The 26,229-nt window shown below is 44.8% G+C and overlaps 1 protein-coding gene across 1 annotated transcript; it reads right to left on the reverse strand.

Moving 5' to 3' along the window:
- On the reverse strand, nt 1-25,851 carry FTCD (formimidoyltransferase cyclodeaminase). Its single transcript, XM_028703246.2, has 15 exons — nt 25,697-25,851; nt 23,410-23,593; nt 19,554-19,682; nt 15,258-15,346; nt 13,712-13,891; nt 12,860-12,997; nt 11,883-12,014; nt 10,185-10,246; nt 9,355-9,484; nt 7,630-7,791; nt 6,009-6,052; nt 5,023-5,161; nt 2,816-2,911; nt 1,810-1,973; nt 1-1,665 (listed from the first exon to the last, which is right to left on the reverse strand). Exons 1-14 carry the CDS (start codon nt 25,748-25,750, stop codon nt 1,887-1,889), a joined length of 1,626 nt encoding a protein of 541 aa, XP_028559079.2. The 5' UTR covers nt 25,751-25,851; the 3' UTR covers nt 1-1,665; nt 1,810-1,886.
- Between the last annotated feature and the right edge of the window lie 378 nt (nt 25,852-26,229).

The raw sequence follows: 26,229 nt of genomic DNA on the forward strand, positions 1-26,229 counted from the left end.
TAACACAGTTCTTTATAGCTTTATTGTGAAAGGAAATCATTACGAGTAAATCCAGGCAAAACCAATCGTTAGGCTGATCAATACAACACACAGATACTACCGGCTTCTGAGTTAGAGCAAGCACAATGCAATGAAGTTGGGCTCTGATTGATACATTGGACATATTTTGTATAACAAGCATTTACTAGAACACAGAGCAATTTGAAAGTATTTATTCCCACTTTACAGAAAGGCATCTCAGATGTGTCTGCCATTCAAATTACACCCCAGGGCTGGAGACTTTGTTAAATAATTTTTATTAATTTTCAATTACAAAAACCCAATATGTGCCATATTATATTAATACCAAATAGCAATACCAATTCAAATACAAATCAATTACATAGCCAAATTGTAATTTTGTGTGGCTTCGCACGTGCTGCACTTCAGAGTCTTATTCCTTTAATTCGTCCTCCAGACTGTTACTCAGACCAAATACAATCCACTCCCTTATACCACAGCTACAATAATTAACTTCAGTTCGCATTAACACATATAGTACTGTAATTTGTATATTCACAAGTGAAGTTCTCCTTTCTTCTTCCTGTGTGAGGTTTTAATTTCCATCAATTGTTCCTTTAATTCTTTATCAAAAATTAGGTCCATATTAGTTATTCCTGATCTCCTTTGTGCCTTACGGCTCCGTTGACTCAAAGTTACTCTGGAGAGGTCTCTCTTTGTTCTCAACTCTTCTGATGCAGCTGCAAAATTTCACTTTTGATTTCAAGCAGGGAGTCACCCAATGTCCTGCCCAAACCCTGGCAGGCCTCCAAGTTCTCCCCTCCATTCGAAACAATTAATTATAATTATTCATAGAAGAATGATCTGGTGCCCCGCCAGAGCCCCGGCAAGTCTTCAAAATCCAGTGCCTCCTCCCCTCAATCAGGGGGCAAGTAAAAAATTAACTCCACAGAGGCTCCAAGCCCTTTTTATAGTTATTCCAAACGTTAATATTTTCCTCACACAATCCTGTTTAACATTATAATCTATATCTGTACTCCCATCTCCTTTCTTCTTCACTTACTTTAGTGAAGAAGGGAGGGGGGGTTATGTAACAAAGGATTTATAATGAAGTGATATCTCTCACATCCATGTCGGAGCAAAAGCCAGGTACCAATACAATCTGCGAGTGAAGCTCACTCCCCCCAGGCCCGGGGGGGGGGGAGTTTGCAAGGACAATTACCCTCAAATAATCCTTGTTTATCTTCGCTAACAATCTCCGCTTTTGTGGGAGCTGTGCCATTAAGGCAACTGGAAACCAGAAGCCAAGGCTGGAAACTTTGGTGCTGGTCCTCACAACAGCAAGCTGAACTTCATTATGAACACTGTTGAAAGCAACTGAGATATAGCATCCTTCCCTCTTCTAGATCTCAAACATTCCACAGAAAGTTATCAAAAATATTTTTTGAGTCACAGAATAATGCATCCTCCTGTTATCCTAGTGGTGTGGGTGGGGCTACTTTGGTTCAAGGGAGTTACCAAGAACAACAAGCCCCACGCTGCCACCAAGGAAGCAATGTGCAAGACTAGAATTGGGGCACATGGAACTCTGCATTTGCAGCTGTGGAACAGAAATCACAAGCACTGTTGCTCTGGTATTTCACTCGGCAAAATATCTGCATGTCTATCTACATCAGTGTTTCCCAACCTTGGGCCTCCAGCTGTTTTTGAACTACAATTCCCATCATCCCTGACCACTGGTCTTGCTAGCCAGGGATGATGGGAGTTGTAGTCCAAAAACAGCTGGAGGCCCAAGGTTGGGAAACACTGATCTACATACAACCTGGCAATACTACAACTGGTTCTTATACATCCATAGATAAGAAGTTCCTGATATGAAGAATCATTCACATTGTCCGCTTCTCCAGATGATGTAGCACAAACGCAGTACTTTTCGTGGCTTCCTCTAAAAAGTGGGAAAGTTTCCCTTGCACCTACGCAGAACAGGAGAGTTAGAATTGTGTGAAGCACAAATGCATGAAGCAGCCCTGGGGAGAAGTATGTGTGCAGGGGGGCAGAGTCTTCTAGCCATAACCCAACCTTCCCATGTAAGGACTACAATCCCCAGGCTCAGCCTTGGATTACCCAAGCCTGTACAAACAAAGGGTGGACCATGTGACTCGAGGGACTCTGGTCCCTGACCTCATTCATGGCACAGACAGAGCTGACCAACACCAGTTATCCTCTGGCATTTGCAGCTCTCTGAATTTTGCAATGCAGCTTTCCAGTCAAGTAGCATGCACAAAATGCATATATTAGGGTAAAGTATGTGTGTATTAGTAAAAGTAACATACAGAAACACATTATATGTTAGGGGAAATTGCTTTTGAAAAATGTGAATATTCAGATAAAATTGTCCTGAAATGCTAAAGAATTTCCATGAGGATTTGGGGGGGGGGGGAGGGGGAGAAATAAATTGTAAACTATTGGTGGAAATATGGAAAAGCAAATTTAAAACTGGGGGAAAATAGAAATTGGGAGAACTGAAATCAATATATTTGATTTGCCTGTATGAACAATGCCAGAGACACAGCACTTAACTAGAGGTTAACATAGTCCCTGGAGCAGTGGCGTAGCGTGGGGGGTGCAGGGGGGGCCGGCCGCACCGGGCGCAACATCTGGGGTTAGGGCAAATCCACAGGTTAGGGGGCGCAAATCCACGGGTTAGGGGGCGCAAATCCACGGGTTAGGGGGCGCAGATTACTTGCCTTGCCCCGGGTGCTGACAACCCACGCTACGCCACTGCCCTGGAGCAGAAAGCCTGAGCATTTCTTACCTTTTGCTTAAAGCCTTCATCTGTTATATCTTTCAGGTTGGTGACGACATTGAAATAGGCACCAAACACACCAGCTTCTAAAGCTTTAGCTGCCACCTGTAGACAAAGAACACAGAGGAGGCCTGTGACTTCAAACACCATCTGTCAGAGCTGTCCCCAGGTCCCAGCTCACAGAGGACCAACGCTAGCCGGTAGTAATGTACAAAAGTCTTTATTGAAGTACAGTTTCCATTTTCAAGCCGCAGCGCGCAGCTCTACGTCTTAGAAGCTAGACCGGCGAAGCTCCGTCTGAGTCTCCACCCCCTGTACACCAGCTTAAGACTCTAACCTTACTCCACCTCTTCCGTCTCTCCTTTCTCCTCTGGGTCCTTCTGCCCCCCGGGGTCTCCTCCTTTCTGGACTCTTCTGACGCTGACGCTGACCCCCCTGACTCCTGTCCCTCCTTCCGGCGGGCTTTAGGACCTGGCTCCCTATCCGGGCTACCAACTGCGCCGCCCTCTTGTACATTTGAACTTGGCGCGCGCGCCCAGCCTCCAACCTTCCTCTTGACCGTTTCCTCGCTCTCCGATGGAGGCGTGGCCAATCATGACTCCTCTCCTCCCGCTGGCGGTGAGCCGCCTGATCCCGATACCTGGGACTCCTCCCCCCTACTGCGCTCTGGTGGGGAAGCTGGTCCTGATTTCCAACTGCTGCTCTCTGAGTCCCCTCTGGCCCCTTCTTCCTGGGGTGTCCCCCTAGGCACCCCCCTTGCTCTGACCATGGGAGCCCCTTTCTGTGAATCTTCCGATTCGCTGGAAAGACTCAGAGACCTCGGGCCGCTGTCATCGCTAACATTTCCTTCGGATTCCTCCCCCTCGCTCTCTATTTCCTCCCTTTCCTGTGCCTCTGCTCCTGAGCCCCTGACACCATCAGTAAAAGATTCAGGTCACTATGAACCACTGAAAACCACCCAAACCAGCAACTGGTAAGAACATTCTGGAACTCATGCAGAAGGACTTAAAAGGCTAGGCTTCCATTATGCTCTGCGCTACCCAAGTCCATGTTTGTAGGTATTTATGTATTAACATTTATATACAACCCTCTTGTAAGGGTGGTTCACAAGATAAAAATAGTAATTTATATATTTTATGGTTTGCTGTGATATTGCAACTTTCATCTGTAGCCTGAAGATGCTATCTCCTTGTAGCACATTTCAGCCCAAGGACTCTTTTTTAGGTCTACAAAAAATCTACACACACAGTATAACTGACAATATAATATATATATTTGAAATTTGTTTGTTCTCTTTACGTTTGGACACCTCTTAAAGATATTGTAACCAAATTTTGCATGATGGCTCCTTAAATCAATGAGCAGATTTTCATCTTTGTTTGGACAAATGGGATGCCATTTTGAATCAAGATGGTGGACTGAACCTTTCAAAACTGCAGTTTTAAACCACTAATTTCAAAACAGCAGTGATAAAATGTAATTATCTGCCATGTCTAAGGCACCTTTTAGCATACAAAATGCTTTGCAATTCTTATATAATCTACAGTTATTTCTTTAGAAAAATTGTAATCAGTGTATCATATTTATTTATTTAAAAGCTTAAACTGCCCTTCATTGACAGAATCCCAGGCAGGTTTTAACAAATAAAATTAAAACCTGACTAAATATAAATTTTAGACTAAATATAATTAAAATTATTTTTTTAAAAAAACAGAACAGAGACATTATTTGATTATTTTATTCATTCATTCATTCATTCCCCACTTTTTCTCCTCAAAGGGACTCAAGGTGGCTTACAGATAAAATAAGAACAGTTTAAAAATGGGGGGGGGGTTAAAAAACAACTAAGCAGTAATAGAATGAAAAAGAAAAGGACCCCTGACCATTAGGTCCAGTCGTGACCGACTCTGGGGTTGCAGCGCTCATCTCGCTTTATTGGCCGAGGGAGCCCGCGTACAGCTTCCAGGTCATGTGGCCAGCCTGACTAAGCCACTTCTGGCGAACCAGAGCAGCGCATGGAAACGCCGTTTACCTTCCCGCCGGAGCGGTACCTATTTATCTACTTGCACTTTGACGTGCTTTCGAACCGCTAGGCTAGGTTGGCAGGAAATAGAAAGAAAACTACTCACATATATCTAAAAGATCTATTAAAAAGATAAAACAGGTACACAGCCCTTTTAAAGGAATGCTTCTCATCCACCAAATACTTATTATACCTGTATATCTGATTTGCAGGCTATATTTCCTTGCTGAGCCATTTCTTTTAAAAGGGGCCACAAAGAATGAACTTTTTCTGCCAGTGAAAAGGGAACACCAACCGCACTTTTCAGGCCCAGCTGCATGGCTGCTGTCCGCCTGCAAGAGAATAAATAGACAAAAGTAGGTATATACCAAATATATTTCTAGTAAATTCAACTGGAAATCACAAACAAGGAAATGATACCTAAAAGACACATTGCAGAGGGGAACAGCGGCACTCTTCCAACACCTTAAAAATTAACAGACACATTTGGACAAGCCTTTTGGTGACAGTTGCTCAGAAGGCAACGGACTCTGGGCCCCCTAAGCTAATGCCACCCTAAATTAAGGCCCCACAAGGTTAGCATGGAAGGCTCTTTGATCCATGAGCGGAAAGGAGGGGAGAGAGGAGGTTAACATTTCAATAACAATAATGATTTTGTCATTTGCACCCCGCCACCTGGGTGGCTTTCTCCTTTTTCCTGCAGCCACCATTGTGTGTCACCTCACAATCTGTCCCAGAGGTTCCCCCAAATCCTCTGTTGAGAGAGGGGTGCAGGCTGTGTGCACAGGGAACAGAGAATCAGTGAAAACTGCCTGATCTCATTCAAGTAATATTTAATCAAAAATGAGCTGCCCTGAGTCCATTTAGCTGCAGCCACATTCCACCCTCTCTTTCAATAACTGCAAGACCTTGCAGGAATCTCTTCATAGCATTTAGGCCAACATGTCCATATATCACACGCTTTAAGTAATATATAGGCTTTATTGATTGTCCATTGATTTCTGAGCATGACTAACAGTGGCTATATCACTCTGAACAGGTGTAGAAGCCATTGCTTATTCCAGGTACCTGTAAATGTATGAGAGGAGCTAAGGGAAATTCAGCAACCAGGTACATACAAAAGATTATTTAGTAGCCATAATTGTTAAACAGATGGGAAAGTGAGATATTGATACATACCTTTCTTTCTCCTCAGGTGTGTTCTTAGGGAGCTTCATAGCAGCCTAAGGTGAAGGGAGAAAAACATACTTAGTTAACTGTGTCCAGTATTCAGGCTATGAGAGCTGCTTCCCAGTATCTTCCACTTTGCCCATCGTAGAACCACCTGTTTACAGAACAAGGCCCAAGCTGCACCCAGACAGACAAGGCTGCTCTTTAAAAAAAAAAAAAAAATCATTTTTTCAATACAAACAACCACCACAAAAAACACATACAACAAAAACCACAATAACACTAATAACACAATTTAACATTTCAGATTTGAGTACTGATATACCTATGACTACACCTTTTTAACAATATTTCGCCACCTCTCCTTCCCACCACTGTCCGCCTTATCACTTAAATATTCCTTCCAGATTTCTTCATATTTATCCATTCTTAATTTGCGTTGACATGCAGTTCGTTCGTATGTCGCTAGTCTGTCCATATTATCAATCCATGTGCTCAATGGAATCTTTTTGCGGCTCTTCCAATTCAAAACAAGTTTTTTTGCTTCTAGTATGGCGCGATACGCAGGGACGCGGGTGGCGCTGTGGGTAAAAGCCTCAGCGCCTAGGGCTTGCCGATCGAAAGGTCAGCGGTTCGAATCCCCGCGGCGGGGTGCGCTCCCGTTGCTCGGTCCCAGCGCCTGCCAACCTAGCAGTTCGAAAGCACCCCCGGGTGCAAGTAGATAAATAGGGACCGCTTACTAGCGGGAAGGTAAACGGCGTTTCCGTGTGCGGCTCTGGCTTGCCAGAGCAGTGATGTCACACTGGCCACGTGACCCAGAAGTGTCTCCGGACAGCGCTGGCCCCCGGCCTCTTGAGTGAGATGGGCGCACAACCCTAGAGTCTGTCAAGACTGGCCCGTACGGGCAGGGGTACCTTTACCTTTTTAATCTCCCACGTTTCCGGTATATAATTTAGAATTCAATTCAATTCCCCTAAATAACAATTTATTTTTATTACTCTTGCTATATATATCTCCACCTCGCACCAAAATGATCTTATCATTGGGCAGTTAATCATCATATGTACTAAGTTCGCATTTGTACTCCCACATCTCCAGCAGTTGTCTGCATCTGTTATTTTCTTCTGGTAAAGACAAGGCTGCTCTTTGTGGCAGCACATTTCCATCCCTCCCTGTCCCGGGATTTACCTTTCTACATTTGTCATTCCAATCACCATTCCAGGTGACTGAAATAAAATCACATCACCAATAATAATTAAAAATTGTTCCCGATCCTCAAACTATTACCTTTCCTGTTGAATGCAGAGAGGGAGAGATGTGTTGCGGAAGATAACAAGGGGGTAAAGAATGCAGGAGGAATTCCGCTGTCAAAAAGAGGAGTTTGGATTTGGATTTGATATCCCGCTTTATCACTACCCTAAGGAGTCTCAAAGCGGCTAACAATCTCCTTTTCCCTTCCTCCCCCACAACAAACACTCTGTGAGGTGAGTGGGGCTGAGAGACTTCAGAGAAGTGTGACTGGCCCAAGGTCACCCAGCAGCTGCATGTGGAGGAGCGGGGAAGTGAACCCGGTTCACCAGATTACGAGTCCACCGCTCTTAACCACTACACCACACTGGCTCTCACTCACCATGTAGCTGCTGAAAGCCAGAGAGTCTGTGTCCACCAGGACGAGCAGCTCCTTCATGGCCTGATGGAATGGAGGAATCAGCCGCCTCATGACTGGGTCCAGATCCTCAAACTGACGCTTCCCATAGGTCATCAGCCCCACCATGCAGCCCAGCGCTGCCCCCTAGAAGTAAAATAAATGAAACAATTAAGAACAAATTTACACCCAATGAATGGGTTTGTATAAGCCAGGAGAAGTGGGACCTTTGCCAAATGCAACTTACTTCTCAGTAAACATATATTGATTGTTTGTTTAGTATTGCATTCATGTGGCTCTCCCCTTCCCTATTTCATCTTCACAACAACCCTCTGAGATGGCTTCTCAGCCTTTTGGCTAAGGTCACGTGTAGTTAAGCTGAGAGGCAGTGACTGGCCCAGTGTCCCCCACTGAGCTCCATGGTTGGGTGGGGGATTTGAAGCCTGGTCTCCCAGATCCTAGTCCCTCACTGTAACCACTCCAACCCACTGGATCTTGGAGATCAGCATCCGAGGGTGTTATGGGGAGAATAAAAAACGCCATTTTAAACTCTGCATCTAGCTGATTCCTGAAAAGCAATGCTTTAGCAGTGTTAAAGGGTCCTGATATGGAAACAATCAAATACAACAAGTGCTCCCTTCTTCCACATCTCCTGTTCACCTCTCGCATAATGTGCTGGATGCAGCCAAACGAGAAACTGGCAGGGGAGAGGTGCTTCCCACAGTAAGCTTTGATTCTTCACTTAAAGTTTTCTGACCGAGCTGTGCATTTGTGTAAATAAGGAACTGGAAACAGTAACCAACTTCAGCTTCATGGGATTTTTGCAAAGTATAACTGTTTAATTGTACATTGAAATGGAAAGTAACTCTGTATGTGTACTGCTAACTGCATATCATGTAAACTTCCACTGTAGTTAAACAAAGGAGTTGCAGAGAGCCTAAAGGGTTGATAATTAACTTAGAATGTATTCAGCAACTCTGTGACGAGGTGTTTAACTTTAGATCACATGATAAGTATTCAGCTGCAAATCTCCATTTTGTGGGAGTTGGATCTTTGTTCTCAAGCACCAGAGAAGAAAGGACATGTGCTAATGGTCTCTCTCTCTCTCAGAGGCTGTAATGAAAGCTGTGGGAGAGTCAGAGCTTTGTGTTCTGCTCTGTTTGAAGTAATTTCATATTTCTAAGAGGCTGTACCTGTGCTTAGACAAGCACATGATTCTATGCAACTATTTGGATGTAATATTATTATTATTATTATTATTATTATTATTATTATTAATACCCCGTCCATCTGGCTGGGTTTCCCCTGCCACTCTGGGGAACATTATTATTTGGAGTGTCTGTTTTAGAACAAATTCTGTAAGTTAAGCTTCGGAACCATATTTTTGGACTGCACAATTTTTATTTCAATAAGAGTCCGTTTTAATTCATCTTACTGTTTCCATATGTGCAATATTAATAAACACATTGATTTTTCCAGTCCTCCCAACCCAGAGGCTAAGAGAAACTTTAATGGGAATAGGGCAAGAAGAAATGGCACTGTCCGATGACGCCCTGATTTAGGTGATATCAATACTCTCAATGCAGATTACACTCTACTTTTGACTAAATTCAAGTCTCCCATCTGGACTCGGAAGCCAGCCCTGTCCGATTTATGTGAAAGGTGCACAAGCAATCTATATAACATAATAAAAACAAGTGGCTCATGTACCAAAGAAGACATTGCTGCTGCTACGGATCCTCCTCCAGGAGCAGCTGACCTGGCACCAACTTTCTGCACAAAAGTGTGAAGAGGCAAGGATATCAGGCAGCCGCTCTCTTTGCCATCCTGCACCATATCCCTTCGGAAGACAAGAAGGACATAGGAAAAGCACATTCACGTACATCAAGAGGACAGAATGAACTAAAGTCAAGGAAGGAGAAGGCATCTCTCTGCCATATGTAGGATGGTAACTCTTTTGTAAAGATTCAAAGTAGCACTTACAATATTAGCAGAATACAGCCTTTCGCTAGCATTGTCCCTGGTGAACCAAGGGCAGGGAGGATTGCTTTGTCTCTTTCTCTAAGCAAAACTCACTCCCTTGAAAATGTGATGGCACATGAAACTGTTTAATTACATCTCAAGCAGGTGGGGCAAACAACCGTCAAATCTGACTCAAAACCTCACAACCCTCCCCCAGATTAGGGCTGGGCATTCCTGTGACCCTCAAACTGCCAGTGAGCATCTCTGGAAGCAAAGAGCAACACACAGGTACCAGAATTTTACTGACACAAATAATGAAATGTAGGGAAGCCAGTGGCCCATTGCTTCCTTCCTTTCAAGCTAGGACATGGGTCACCCCAACCCCAGACTCACTTGCCCACAGCTTCCCAGCACTTCCTATGGTCCTGTTTGCAATGGAAAGGGATGTAAGACAAGCTAGTGGACTTCCAGGAGCATCCTGTGGTGTAGGCCTGCACCCAACCCAGCCAAGCTTGCCAAATGTACAGTGCCCAGCAAACAAACAAAAAACGGAAGGAGGACAATGAAAACATCCGTACTCAATGATGCGCTCCTTGGGATTGAAAGGAGACAAAGAGTCCAGCCCCAGTCGGTTGATTACCTGAGAATGGAAAATGAAAAAAGATTCACTGCACTAAACATAAACTGAAATAATCTGGGGAATACAGAATTGGTGGGGAGGAGTTTCAGATCTTCAAGAAAATTACTTGATAAAACAGGGCAGTTCACCCCACATCCCACAAACTGTCTCTCCATTTTGAGAGTGTGTGTGATCTATTTATTTTGTACAAGTGTTTGTACCTCCTTTAAAAAAGCGTAAGAACATCCCACACCATGAATCTAAACAGAACTTTCAAGCTGTTCCACTTCTCAGGCATATCCTTGCCCCACCCCCTTTTTTATTTATTTAGATGTCCATCTTTTCCAATCCCAAGAGTCTGAGTGTCTATCAAAATTCAAAATGTGCTTCCTGCAGAACAGATGAAATCATTCTCAGATCTGTTCAGAATCCCCCACTCTTTCTTTTACTTTAAAAACTATTTATTTGTTCGTTTGAGTCTGCCCTTCAACTCAAAGGCTTCTAGATTCACACCACATTTCAATAAAAATAACAACTACATTAAAATATACCATACATATAGTTATTGGATTTTTTTTTTGCCAGGCGCAGGCTGAAGTGCCAGGCTAGTTTCCTGGTGAGGTGATAGCCTGGGTGATGGGCCATTAAGGGGAAGAAAGGAAGGAGGCAGCTGGAGCCACATGCAGAACCTCGCCAGCCCACTTGGCTGCTGCCACCTCCTGGTCCCTCGCAGCAGCGGCTTGCTGGCCAGAGCCTCAGTCCACCTGCAGTGTCTCACCCCTCCCCTGGGCAGTGAGGCTCTGCAAGGACTTTTCCTCAAGGAGAAGTCCTTGTGGAATCTTGCTTCCCCCACCCCCATACCAAAGCAAGGGCACAGAAAAAGAACAGCAGGGGCCCAGCAGGCGGTGGTGTTTTGCCTCAGGTGCCAAAATGTCTCGGGACAACCCTGGTCACAGTTTAGGCATGGAAAAGACTGGTGCCAACTCATGGTTTATCACATGCAGTGCTGCTTCCATTCTACTGCAGCTTGTAATGCGTCTCATTATCCACTATGGCAGAATTTTATATAATTTATTATGTTACTATTACATTATTCCACAACATTTATTTCAATGCAAAGGAAATTTAATGCAAATGGAGAAGTAGTCAATTATGTATAATCTGCAGACTGTCAACAACAGCAACAGCTACTACTAATCATATTCTCTGAATTGATTTCTGTTCTTCACTCAGGGTGAATAAGCAAAACCAGGGAATTTCTGCTCCCGTTGCCATCAGAGTTCTCTACATCCCTCCCACATGTCAACCATTCTCACTATATAGTAAGGCAAAAACACAGTAAGCCAGCTGGAAAACAGAGTGAAAGTATGTGTGGAAAAGGAGAATCCTGTTACAGTGGTACCTTGGGTTAAGAACTTAATTCATTCCAGAGCTCCATTCTTAACCTGAAACTGTTCTTAACCTGAAGCACCACTTTAGCTAATGGGGCCTCCTGCTGCCGCTACGCCGCCGGAGCACGATTTCTGTTCTTACCCTGAAGCAAGGTTCTTAACCCGAGGTACTATTTCTGGGTTAGCGGAGTCTATAACCTGAAGCGTATGTAACCCGAGGTACCACTGTACAGCAATACATTTCATAGGATACTCAAGTAGGTTACCAGTCTGATTTTATGCTCCTCCTCAAGGATGAATAGATTTTCTTTGTTAATATAATATTCCGCTGCATCCAGCATGGCCTTTTTGGGGACCAGACCCACCAGCTGAGATCCCACCACTGGCAGATTGAGATCCTAGAAACAAGAACAGGGATTTGACAGCAGTCCAGCACAACCCCAGGGATCCAGACACACGCTCAAGGCAACAAGTCTCTGGCAGAGATGCAACATGCAACTCTTCAAATGACGCTTAAGTTTCTACCACCGCAAGTTCCCACTACTGCATAGACTAGAAAATAATCCAAATAACCCAAAACTCTCAATACAGAAATGTTCTCAAATAACACTCAGAGAAGAAGGTATAACCAATGCAATCTCAGCCTGCAAGCGATGCTTTTCCAGTTCATAAGAAGCCGAGCATGTTTTGAAAGGTTTGAATGGCTGGAAGTGGGGTCGTTTGTCTGGTATCTTTAGTGCCAAGCAGAAACCCCAGCCCTAACCCTTGCGGACTCGTAGGTGGTCATTGCTGTGTGAGGGCTCTTTGAGGACAGGCAAAGCTCGCCCATGCAGAAACCCCCATGCAGGTGAAAAGGGGAGACGTCCCTTTCTTCTGGTGCCATATTGGGGAATATTTGGCTTCCATATGCAATTGAGCAGCAGTCCCTTCCCTCTCTTCGCCTGCTGTTCTGCAGCGTTTGTAGCAGAGGGCAGGAAGTGAGCTAAAGGGCCAGACAGCCCCCAGATCCCCTGCTCTTAGCCCAGCTGCCAATGTCTACGCAAACTGGTAGCTCTCTCTCTCTTTGTGTGCTGTGCTGCAATCAGTTCTTCTGTAACTAGAGAGCAGCTCCATAAAAGTGAGCCAAAGGCACAGCCTCAAGAGCTTTGGGCTGCAACTCCTTGCTCCCGACACATTTCACCCCAAAGGTCTTAGCTCAGGTCATCTCTGGGATGCTCTGGCACAACCTCCTTGTCCAGCTCACCTGGGCATCCTTGCAGACCTCCTCATAGACGGTGTGCAGGGGCGTGGTCTCAAAGTCCAGCAAATTTGCAGAAACCTGAGCAATATTCTCCTCATCCAAGTACCAGCCCATGCCTTGCACCTGCTTCAATCGCCCAGGCTACAAAGGACAAACAGGAGCAAGAATTTCAACCATCTACAGAATAAGGTGGGAAGCTGGCAAACAGGAGCCAACCACTTCCTGTCTTCTTAACCCCAGCAGCCAAAAGCTAACGTTCCTATCATATTCCTACCAGATTTTAAAGTTCCTACCGCATTCCCAAAATATTTCTGTTTTGAGACTCTTCATACATTCGCTTCATCACATATCCAAATGACAACAAGGAATCCTGTGGCACTTTAAAGATTATTATAGCATGAGGGCTGATGGACTGGAGTCTGCTTCATCAGCTACCCTTAAAGAAGCAGAGGAAAGAGCTGTAAATTGTAGGGGCCAAAAGACCACAGCAAAAATCTAATCACTCTTAGGAGAGTTCACTCCTTTGGTTCCATCTTCCCAGCCTAGGACTTTTGTCTTTCCCCAGGAGACCCTGAAAAGATTCAAATCCCTCAGGCTTCTTGTCAGACCTTGATTCCTGACAGCTCTGGCGCAAGCTGCCAGTTTCAGTGACCAATGAGTGAACTGCCATCATCTGTGGCCTGCATAGCCTACTCTATGCATGTAGTGTGATAAAAATGAAGAGTAATACAGGGTTAGCGGTTACGGGAGGAAATTGGGGAGATCTCTCTTTTCCTTGCCCTTTTCTGAATTGTGGGAGGATTACAATGGGAGGGGGGAATCTGCAAGCCAATTCTTCCCTGGACAGAGGAATACCTGGTCCTTTCCGCGGCCTTGCTCCCGAATGTTCAGCGCTATCCGGTGTGCCAGCTCCTTTGTACACAGCAAATTGATGTTGTAGGCTATGAGGAATGTCCGTGCGCCTGTTGCTGTGGCTCCCCATCTTGGAACAAAGGTTGCAGAGCCAAAATCAGGAGCCCATTCTGGGTTTTTTAGCTAAAAAAAACGAAACAAAGAAAAAGAGGGGGTTGTAATATTCCAGTAATAATAACAATTTCACTGTTAGATAGACCCAGAGCCAGACAGCGGGCTTGCTGGGCAGTGTCCCACTCCAGAGGTATTTGTTACCTTGAGAACTGTGATGTGTGATGATGAATGCAAATGATTATCGTGTTTACTGTCAGGTTTGTCAGTGGGCCCTATCATGGACTAAGCATGCCCAGGAGAGCATGGGCTCCGTGGTGAGGACTGTGAAAGGGAAAGCAGCACGGTCCTCAGTCTAGTCAGAAAAATCATTTCGAACACTTTCACCTGGGGATTCCTGCACTGGAATTTATTCGTGCAACTTTTAATCTTGAGATTAAATCAACACAATTTGGTATTTTCAGTAGCTCTTTAAAATACAGTGGTACCTGGGGTTAAGAACTTAATTCTTAAGAGCCAGAGTGGTGTAGTGGTTAAGAGCGGTGGACTCGTAATCTGGTGAACCGGGTTCGCTTCCCCGCTCCTCCACATGCAGCTGCTGGGTGACCTTGGGCCAGTCACACTTCTCTGAAGTCTCTCAGCCCCACTCACCTCACAGAGTGTTTGTTGTGGGGGAGGAAGGGAAAGGAGAATGTTAGCCACTTTGAGACTCCTTCAGGTAGTGATAAAGCGGGATATCAAATCCAAACTCTTCTTCTTCTTCTTCTTCTTCTAATTCGTTCTGGAGGTCCATTTTTAACCTGAAACTGTTCTTAACCTGAGGTACCACTTTAGCTAATGGGGCCTCCCGCCACCGCTGCGCGATTTCTGTTCTCATCCTGAAGCAAAGTTCTTAACCCGAGGTACTATTTCTGGGTTAGCAGAGTCTGTAACCTGAAGTGTCTGCAACCTGAAGCGTCTGTAACCCGATGTACCACTGTAGAAACTTATATTCTGAGCTAATGTGCTCAAAGAAATTTGCCCAAGTGGCCATGTGTATTTTGAATGTTCTTCTCATTTCTATTAAAAGGAATCTGTAAGTCAAATCTGATGCAAATGCCATGGATAAATACACCTAACAATGATTGCAGAATCCACATGGACCATTGCAGGAATGATTCACGAGCAGGAATGAGAGGGCGTCTCCACTCTGTGCACACACAAGTACTGGGAAAGACTTGCTCACACTTTAGCAACTAGTACAACAGTAAGCAGGAGCTTGAAGCTGCAGCTGTGGTAGTTCCATTATGCCAGCTGTGCTGGAACCGTAAACCAGCTCCATCCAATAAAATCTGGGCATCCCTTCTTAAAATGCCTCCCTTGCTACCCAGACTAGGGCACTGACCGCTGATCTAAGGGTTGGCATACAGCTGTTGTTGCAAGCAACACGTAGCCTTACTTTCTCAGGGAGGGCTTCATATTCTCCTGCTCGAATGGCTGGCAAGGATATTCTGCTTTCCTTCAGAGCTGCTTTGCCATAGAGATACACTGCAAAAGAGAGGCAGATATACTGAGAAAGCACATGGGTCCAGTCAGGGAGTTGCCAGGCTGCAACCTAAAGAAGCTGGTTTTGCAGGACTCAAGAGTCAGGGGAAAGGAGGGAGCAGGAGGCCTGGTCCCAGGTTTGGGGAGGCCCTGGGGAAAGGAGACTTTATTTATTTATTTATTTATTTATTTATTTATTTATTTATTTATTTACGGCTATTAGCCCATAAAGTATGTACAAACATAAAAGCACAGAGGCATAAAGACCGGTATATCCGACAACAGAAGGTGAACACCACGATGCAAGGGAGGGTCATTGAGCAGAGCCAAATAACAGCTTGGGGCCCGGAGAGCTCCAAGGGACGGTTCACAGAAAAAGGAAAACTGAAGACGAGATCCGACATGCACTCTCATCATAACTGTCCGATTAGTTTTTGATGTTGTTGTTGTTGTTTGGTGGTTTTTGTGTGTGAGATAACCGCATTCAGGAATCTCGCCACCTGCAGAGTTACAGAAGGATCTGTTTCCTGCAAAAGCAGTGCGGTGTGTGACTCAACAGGCCTGCCAACCAAGCGCAGTAAAGCAGGACCCAGGAATTTAGTCCTGGCTATGCTATGTAGGGGACAGTTGAACATTATATGTGGAAGAGATTCAACAGTTTTCCCGTCACACTCGCATAGCGGAGACACCAAACCCTTGGAAAATCTGTGGCTCAGCAGGTTCGATGGAAGGACATTGAACCTTGCACGAATAAATGCAAGTCGGTGTGGTACAGATGAAAGAGATGACATGTAAGATGGAAGGCCAAGTGGTGGGGTTGTTCCATGTTACCTGGGGGAACAGACACCCCCACCCCTGGCGAGGTTGTGTTGATTTTCAATGTCTGCTAATCTTTGCTCGATAAGGCTTTTGGCTGAGCGTAAGTTCATCTTTAAGGAATCCGCTGGGGAAATTCCGATGCTCAGAAGTTTGGCATGGATTTTCCCTACCCACGGATTGGCAAAGTCGTCTCGCCAGAGGCACTGAAAAAGGTAATGGTCGGGAAGTCTATGCCAGCTGGACAGCCAATAGCCAAAGACTCGCTTCCAGATAACAGTCTCCAATGATGCAATCCTTAGCTCCAGACGTATGGCTGCGTTGCTCACACACATGGGGAGTTTCAGGAGGTGACAGAGAAACTGATTCTGCAATGTCCCCAGCGATGTTAAATTGGACCCTGGGGCCCAGAGCGGGGCAGCATAACAGAGGGTGGAAACCACTTTTGCGTGGTATACCTTCAATGCAGAAGGGATGTGGGAGGCTCCGTCGGCCGCAAAAAAATGGAGTAGAGTATAAAGTATTGTTTTCCCTTTGTTTAGTAGATACTGTATCTGTGGCTTCCAGCTTAGGTTGTAGTGAAAAAAGACTCCCAGGTATTTAAATTTGAAAACCTGTTCTAATTGGACTCCATCTAACTTCCAGCTGTAAGTTTTCCGAGACCTGGTAAAGACCAGGACTTTAGATTTCCCATGATTAATTGCCAGATGGTTGAGTTTGCAATAAGCCGCAAAAATCTTTAGAGCTCTGCATAAACCGACTCTAGAGTAGGAAAGGATCGCTGCATCGTCGGCATATAGGAGCAGAGGGCAGCGAAAATCAGCTAGGCGGGGGGCATGAATGTTGGCTTGAGACTCATTCAGGAAGAGCTTCATATCGCTAATAAACAAGTTGAAGAGGAGTGGGGCCAAAATGCAGCCTTGGCGCACACCTCTATTTATTGGGACCTCGTTGGATAGGTTTCCCGCCGGTGTGAGTCTCACTCTAGCCGACGACCCGTGGTGTAATTGGGTTATAAGCCATAACAGTCTTCTATCTATGCCCCATCTCTCTAATTTCTTCCATAGACAGTTTCTTGGGATACTGTCGAAGGCAGCCTTTAGGTCTATGAAAGCGACACATAGGCGCCCCCGACTCGGGGCAGAATATTTTCTGGCAAGATGATACATAATTACCATATGGTCAGTGGTCGAATAATTGTTCCTAAAGCCCGCTTGCTCATGGCCAATCAAATTTGAGTCGTTTGCCCAATGGGACAGCTTAGATAGCAAAAATTTTGCATAGATTTTCCCGATGATAGACAAAAGGCTGATGTTCCGATAGTTCTCCGGGTCAGCAGGGGGACCCTTTTTATGGACTGGCACGATCACGGCCTCCTTCCATGACCTAGGGATAAGCCCCAAAGGTCTTATCAAAGACTTTGGCCAGAATTTCAGCCCACCACCTCAGTTGCGCAACAATAGCCTCAGCAGGGACTAGATCCGGCCCGGGGGCTTTGCCCGTTTTCAGATCTAATATCAAGTCCATTATCAGGTCTGGGTCGGTAGAGGGCCACAAAGGTAGATGGTCGGCTCGGAATTCCGTGGATGAGTTGGATTCCTCTGCCAAGGAGAAATATTTACTCAAGAATTGTTCCCATGTGGGCGCAGGGATAATCGTCAGTGGGTACTTCCTTCCTCTTTTGTTTATCAGAGCCCAAAATTCCTGTGGTCTGCGGGATCTAGAGGCCGCAATCAAGGCTCGCCAACGCTTTTGGTACCACTCGCGTTTGGCCAGCTTTAAAGTCTGTTTGTATGCTCTTTTGGCTTGTAAATAGGAGGATGGTAGAGCCTGGGCATTAGAGTTTTTGTATTCATTATAGATGGAACGAAGAAGGGATCTTGCTTGTTTGCAAGAGGTGTTAAACCAAGGGGCCCCAGCACTGCAATGCGCCACTTTCGCCTTTTGAGGAGGTGATGTAAAAAAAGTGGTAAGGTTTGTTATAAGAAGGTTAAAAAGTTTCAAAACCGAAGTGGAATCTTGTAAATCAGTAGTTATTTGAGGTAAATAGGCAGTGATTTCCCTATGGAAAAAATCCTGGTATTTTTGGGCCACACCAAAAGAGTTCAAGAGGTGGACAGCCCCACCTCTTGAACTCTGTGGTGCAACAAGCTTGCTGCCCTGTGGTGCTGGTGCCAATCAGGGAGTGCTGGGAAACTTGTGAGTTGTGTACTGCATCCCAGGGGTTAGCTGGGTCATTGTGTGATTGCCGTTGGGGGTACACAAATAAGCCAGACATGCCTACTGAGAATGCTGGCTTGTGGTGTCATTCAAAAAACGCTGCATCCACACAAGCTAGTCACAGCCAGATGGCCACAGGCCAGGAGCTGGCTTGCAACAGAGTTATTTCAAGAAGCTTCCAGCCGCACAATGGTGCATGGGACTCACTGCTTTCCAGAGCACCTCACACCACTCAGCAAATGCAGAAAGTCATTGTGTGGTGGCGGCAGCTTGGGTCACATCTCCTGCCCCTTCCCTGCCCCTGGCCTCCGGGGAACAGAGTGCCTAACTGCACAGGGAACCTTTATTAGGCATTACAAATATAGATCATCATAAAACAGTCATATATAAAATTTTAAAATATATACAAATAAGCAGCCATGTAAAAATATGTAATAACAAGGATTTTCATTGGAGTTTCTTCCCGCTAAATAGTGCCATTCACCACTCTAAGAGATACTATTGATAAAAACTCAGCCACCCTTGCAGTTACTTCCGAGTTAACACCAGACAGATAGAATCTGATATTTTCATTGTGCTGTGATGTTAGACTACCCAGAAAAGGTGATAGCACAGGGAACCAACACAGATATTGACCAGCATGCATAGGTTCATAACACACATTCCCTACCAATGGCACATATAGAGTCTGTGTGCATAGGCTCCCTGGGCAGATGTCCCCATGGAGACTGGGTCCAGTGGACACCATCCAACCTCCCCAGCACACTTTATCTGGAATGTCTGTGCAAATCGTATGTGCCAAAACATCAAGGCAATGTAGGGTACAAACCTGCCCACAAGAAGAAGGGAGAACTAAATGAGGAGAGAGGTGGCTATTTTGTCTTCTGATGTTCATATAGGAACACGCCACAAGCTGGGTTAATGGCAAATCAAACATTATTCTTGACAAGGACTGGGGGCCTCCAGAGTTGAAACTACCTGCTTCAGCCAGACCACCCTTCTTAATCAGCTCTCCAGGAGCTCACCCCATGGGTCACAGCTGTTTACCTTAAAGGTGCCACATGCCAGATATTTAGTTGATAAGGCATACATTACAGTGGCCAACAGAGATTTTTGAAGGAATTTCACTTGGTGGCCTGGAGTGACCAGGTGCTGTCTTGCAAACCCAACTCACCTGGCACATGCAGTTCACCTGCTAAACGCTTCCCAAACAGATTGGCGCACTGGACACATTCTTCCATAGTAACATTCCTCACTGGGATGAAGGGGCAAACATCCAGGGCTCCCATCCGAGGATGTTCACCTAGGAGAGGAAGGCAGTCCTTCAGAAATCAGAAGGAAATCAGAAGGAAGGAAAACAGCAATTTTGGGAAAGAGAATATAAAATACAGAGAAAACTGGACTTTACAAGAAGCTGCATTTGAATACAAAGAGTCATTGAATCTCATGGAAAGAGTAACCGATTAAGTGGAATATATTTTAGGATAAAAAGTTACTCACCACAAATTCAAGCCTATGCCTCAAAACAACCCATTAGAAATACAACAGAGATATCTGTCCTATATACTAGTGTTTGGTACAGTATTTTAGTAACATCATCTTGTTACTAAAGAGGACAAAAGTTTAGTAAGTACACAGGTGTGTCCTGGGGTCAGCTACATTGTTTCCGTGCTTGCTATTTTCACATATACAAGCCCCAACCTTCAACAGGAAAGACGGGCGGCGCCCCAAGACCCTTCAGCAGGTGGTGTCATCTGAAAAGGGTTTGCTTCTTGGACCATGGTCTCCACTTCCTGGAGAAAGGACTTCTCGCGGTGGTTGACAAGAACCTGATTGGGAGAGCTTTAAACTAAATCCTGAGGGAGACAACATTACAGAAGACAGAAGTCAGAAGACAAAGTCAGAAAAGCTAAAGCACAGAATGAACTCAGGCTTGCTAGAGAGGTTAAAAGCAACAAAAAAGGCTTTTATGGGTATGTCCGTAGCAAAAGGAAGAACAAAGAACAAAGAAACAGTGGGGTCACTCAGAGGAGAAGATGGTGAAATGCAAACAGGGGACACAGAAAGGACTGAACTCCTCAATGCCTTCTTTGCCTCAGTCTTCTCCGATAAAGAAAACAATGCCCGACCTGAAGAATTTGGAGCAAATGATTCAGCAGAGGAAACACAGCCCAGAATAACTGAGGAGATAGTACAAGAATACTTGGCTAGTTTAGATGTATTCAAGTCTCCAGGGCCAGATGAACTGCATCCAAGAGTATTAAAAGAACTGGCAGATGTGATTTCAGAACCACTGGCAGTCTTCTTTGAGAATTCCTGGAGAACAGGCGAAGTCCCGGCAGACTGGAGGAGGGCAAATGTTGTCCCTATTTTCAAAAAGGGGGAAAGAGAGGACCCAAATAATTATCGCCCAGTCAGTCTGACATCAATACCAGGGAAGATTCTGGAGCAGATCATTAAGCAAACAGTCTGTGAGCACCTAGAAAGGAATGCTGTGATTGGATTTCTGAAAAATAAGTCATGTCAGACTAACCTGATCTCATTTTTTGACAGAATTACAAGCCTGGTAGATGAAGGGAACGCAGTGGATGTAGCCTACCTTGATTTCAGCAAGGCATTCGACAAGGTGCCCCATGATATTATTGTAAAGAAGCTGGTAAAATGCGGTCTTGACTATGCTACCACTCAGTGGATTTGTAACTGGCTGACTGACCGAACCCAAAGGGTGCTCATCAATGGTTCCTCTTCATCCTGGAGAAGAGTGACTAGTGGGGTGCCACAGGGTTCTGTCTTGGGCCCGGTCTTATTCAACATCTTTATCAACGACTTGGATGATGGACTCAAGGGCATCCTGATCAAATTTGCAGATGACACCAAACTGGGAGGGGTGGCTAACACCCCAGAGGACAGGATCACACTTCAAAATGACCTTGACAGATTAGAGAACTGGGCCAAAACAAACAAGATGAACTTTAACAGGGAGAAATGTAAAGTATTGCACTTGGGCAAAAAAAATGAGAGGCACAAATACAAGATGGGTGACACCTGGCTTGAGAGCAGTACATGTGAAAAGGATCTAGGAGTCTTGGTTGACCACAAACTTGACATGAGCCAACAGTGTGACGCGGCAGCTAAAAAAGCCAATGCAATTCTGGGCTGCATCAATAGGAGTATAACATCTAGATCAAGGGAAGTAATAGTGCCACTGTATTCTGCTCTGGTCAGACCTCACCTGGAGTACTGTGTCCAGTTCTGGGCACCACAGTTCAAGAAGGACACTGACAAACTGGAACATGTCCAGAGGAGGGCAACCAAAATGGCCAAAGGCCTGGAAACGATGCCTTATGAGGAACGGCTAAGGGAGCTGGGCATGTTTAGCCTGGAGAAGAGGAGGTTAAGGGGTGATATGATAGCCATGTTCAAATATATAAAAGGATGTCATATAGAGGAGGGAGAAAGGTTGTTTTCTGCTGCTCCAGAGAAGCGGACACGGAGCAATGGATCCAAACTACAAGAAAGAAGATTCCACCTAATCATTAGGAAGAACTTCCTGACAGTAAGAGCTGTTCGACAGTGGAATTTGCTGCCAAGGAGTGTGGTGGAGTCTCCTTCTTTGGAGGTCTTTAAGCAGAGGCTTGACAACCATATGTCAGGAGTGCTCTGATGGTGTTTCCTGCTTGGCAGGGGGTTGGACTCGATGGCCCTTGTGGTCTCTTCCAACTCTATGATTCTATGATTCTATGAAGAACCAGAAGAACACCTGGTACTGGGGATAATAGCTTCACTGGTGCACAGGAAACTGAGGTGGTGCTACCGAAACCTGCTAAAGGACAGGAAAGTACTAGAAGGAAGCGGATGGAGGATGTATTGAGGCCTGTTGTGGACTTGTGTTACATTTTCGTCCTAAAGATTCCTATTTATGGGTTTCAGTGACAGGCTTTCGGGGACGCATGACCTCTCCTCTTGAATCCACAGTTGGGTAAGTAAGACTGTTGTAAGGTTGTGTAACTTGGAATAAATTGGAAACGATTCTCAGGCTCAGAGGTGAATACTTATTGATTGATTGCATTTGTTTACTGCATTTGTTTATTTGTTACTTACTCAAGGAGCTCAGGCTAACACACAGGAGAGTAATTGTGTTGTTGTTATGGACTGGCTGGGTGCAGAGGATTGGTGGGAGGCACCAGCCAGGGAACCCCCAGGGGAAGAAAGCTCAGAGCCAGGGAGTGGGATGATGATGCCTGGTCAGAGGGAGAAGAGGGAGCGGACTGGGAGGAGGAGGTGGCGTAACCTGAAGAGGCAACAGGGTTTAGTGAACAGAGAGAGGCTGTGGCAGAGAGCAGTCCAGAATCAGAGGCAGAGGAGGAGGCTGGAGGAGAACAACTAGTTCCCCTCCCCCCTGGTCTCCTAGTATGAAGAGGGCAGAACGAAGACAGACAAGGCAGAGAAGTCTCAGGCTGTTTGGGAAGGACGTGGTGGAGGTGGACTCTTAGGGAGCTGGGGGAAGACAGGGATCTTCAGCCCTTGCAACCGACTCATTGGAGCAAGATCTACTGGGGAGAATTATTGGGCTCACTGGGTTTGAGCTGTTCTGGTTTCATTGCACAGAGTTAACTTCCCTGACACTGGTGTTTTTACACCGACCTACTATTGACTCTGGCTTCTGACAATGTATCCTTACAGCAACTTCACAAGGTAGGTTATGCTGAAAGGAGAAAAGGATGAACTTGTCCAAGGCCACGTGGTTTTCCTGGCTGATCTTTCAAACTGGTTCCATAGGCCCCACCTTAACTATCAGAACCCAGAGAGTTCGCATGTAGAAATGCCCAGCGCTGTGGGATCCCAAATTCCATTCCTTTATAGGTACACGTTGCCTCTCACAGGTCATTTCTAGTTTCTTCCGGATCTAGGACAAAACAAGCTGCTCAGAGTATGAGAAAGGCAGCAAAGTAGTTGAACAAGGCGCCATCAATTAAAACTTGTTTGGCTGTCTTACTCTCTATGATTAACACTTATCTCACTCTGATTACCTTTATGTTTTGCCATGTCGATATGTTGAAAAGCTGTTCTGGCCGCGTTCAGTGCACCTTCAATGATATCTTCAGGACTTCCTACGAAGGTGTAAACGGTCCGATTGGTGGAAGGGCCTGCATCCACATCCAGGAGCATGCAGCCCTCGGTCTGAGAGATGGCCTTGGCAATCTCATCGATCACCTGTGCAGAGCAGAGCCTGTTAGAGCGCATGGACCTCATGCTCATGGCTTCAGACTATTCAGGGAGCAAGCAAATCCACTGATCAAAGAGTGCAGTCCATGCGTGTGCATATTGTGCAAGTGGTCAAGTCAGGGTTGTTATCCGTAGACTTCAGTGTGGTTCACAACATAGAATTACAATATAAGAACCACAAAGTACATAATGGCTGAAGCGCACGCACACCCCTGCCAATGAGCTCAGGGAAAAGTAGCCCTGCCATTTGTGCTCTTTGGACTGGCTGCTGGTTGTGGGATCACAAGCAACTTAAAGCAGCTTTGCAGGTCTTTCAGAATGGATTTTGCTTTTAAAGTGACAACTCTTTTAAGTGAATAAATGCTCATGTCACATTTAAAAAAATAAAAAGAGGAAACCCATTCCTAGTGATCCCTAACGTGGATTTTGCCTTTTCCTGCTGCATATTTAAATTGAGGTATTGTTCACATCAACATCAAATGAGATATCCATTCCAACCCAAAGATCTCTTTCCTGTTTGGTTCTGCTAGTTTTGCTTTGTGTGGGATTAGGTGCATTATTTTCATTTGGCGCATGCATGCCTGCTTGGGAGAGCAAGGGAGGGGGAGGGGCTGAAGACACTTGGAATCCAGATGTTTCCCTGTTTCCCAGTAGACCACCATGAGGCAGTGGGAATCCCATACCCCTTATCCTAGTTGACAGACACATCGGTGGGAGCAGGCCGAGAAAAGGAAATCAGACTGGGCACCTATTGCTAGTGGGCTACCTTACTGGGGGGCTGGCACTGTCGAGGGATAGTGCTGCTGAATCAAAAAAGTCCTGTAAGCTTAAGTGGGTCTGCCTGATATGAAGGTACCGGTATATTTAGTGGGTTTATTGGGTGTGTTAGTTAATTTTATATCATGGCTTCAGACTATTCTTGGGTTTATTGGGTGTGTTAGTTAATTTTATATCATGGCTTCAGACTATTTTTGTACTATTTTATTTTATTAAATATTTTTATTAGGGATTTCAACATAACAATTTATCAAAAATATATCATCCACATTTCCCTCCCCCCATTTTCCCCTTCTCCGCCCAAAAAAGAAAAACCCATCCTCCCACCACCACCCCCTCAGCTTCTCTCTCTGGTTTCTCAGCACATATTATTCTCTGCATGTAATAAAATTGTATATTTTTGTACTATTTTATAACTGACCAGCAGCCTTGTACTTGGTATTGCATGGGAATTCTAAGAAACCAATAAAAAAATCCATGCGGTTTTGAAGTCAGTGCAGTTTTGAAAGGTTCAGTCCACTGTCTGGCATTCAATATGGCGTCTGATTGTATCCAATCCAACCCTTTCTACCCTACATAATAGAGGCAGGACAGGTTTTGTGTGTTATCTACGTTGGGCAGCAAGAGAAAACAACAGGTTAATGATGGTGATGTTATGCAGAAGGTTGGAAGGACACAGTGAGAGAGGAGACATTTCCTTTTTTTCTTCCTTCTCTGTGTGATCATGTGTTTTTCTGAATAAAGCAAAAGAGTTTCAGTGAAACAAAGCTGCTAAGAAGCTTCTCCACCACACACCCAGCCAAGAGCAGATGGGCTTATAATCTAGTAAAGTAGCATGCAAAAGTAATATGCATTCACTTCATTTTAAAAAAATGCAGGTAAACCCTGAGAAGAAAGCTCCCTCCAAAAGCACTGCATTTGCATGTCAAATCATTAAGTTTACCCCAAACATTGTATTTTCAATTTTTACAACATTTACACTTAGAAGTATTTCCCCCTCCTCTCCCTTTTAATTTGATTTTTGCTGTTGGTTATATTAAACTTAGGTTTTATTAATAGAAGATTGAAGTTTTCTTCTGTATATTTAAGCTGATATGTATGGGGTTAGAATTTCAGTACACCTGTAAAACTGTTTTCAAAATTAATTTCTCATGGACAGGTGATTCAAATATGTTTACACTCAGCCAGTAACTCAGACTTGCAAAACTAATTTAGACAGGGGAAAAATAGATTTTGTGGTTTCACCAGTATTATATTGCCACCATATTGCCAAACAAGGAACTGTCTTTATACAAAAACCAATTCTGAACTTACCTCTTTGTTGTTGCCTTCAGAAAAATTGGGGACACACTCCACTAATTTTGACATTGCTCTGTTTATGTTTTCTTTCTTAGAGTTGTGGGGAGTCCTGGATGATTTCCCCCTCTTCTGCTCTGGGTGACAAAATGGAACTATGGGATCAGGAAACTCTCTGGCTTAAAGCCAATGACCTTCATCTACCTCCGGGATTTCTCATTAACTATTCCAAACAGCCCTCCATGGCACTTTGGACTGTCCTCTCTGCTTCTGAAGCCTGTCTTCATCTTTGGTCATCATCCCACAGCAGCACATTGTCCCTTAAAGTAAAATGCTACCTCGAAAACAGTCAAACTATTCTCACAAGAATTCACCCCACAGTTATAAAAACTGCATGGAAGTCGCTGCTAATTTTGCTTTCACGCATCTAACAAGGTGGGCACTATTCTCTGAAACCTCATACCTGAATGAGTCTCCTTCCCTACAAGGGGCCACAATACTTGTATGTTGCTGTTGTTTTTCTTTTACAGGCTAAGGGAGGTTATCTAGAG

This window comes from Podarcis muralis, chromosome 1 (genome assembly GCF_964188315.1).
Source record: "Podarcis muralis chromosome 1, rPodMur119.hap1.1, whole genome shotgun sequence".
Classification (NCBI taxonomy): domain Eukaryota; kingdom Metazoa; phylum Chordata; class Lepidosauria; order Squamata; family Lacertidae; genus Podarcis; species Podarcis muralis.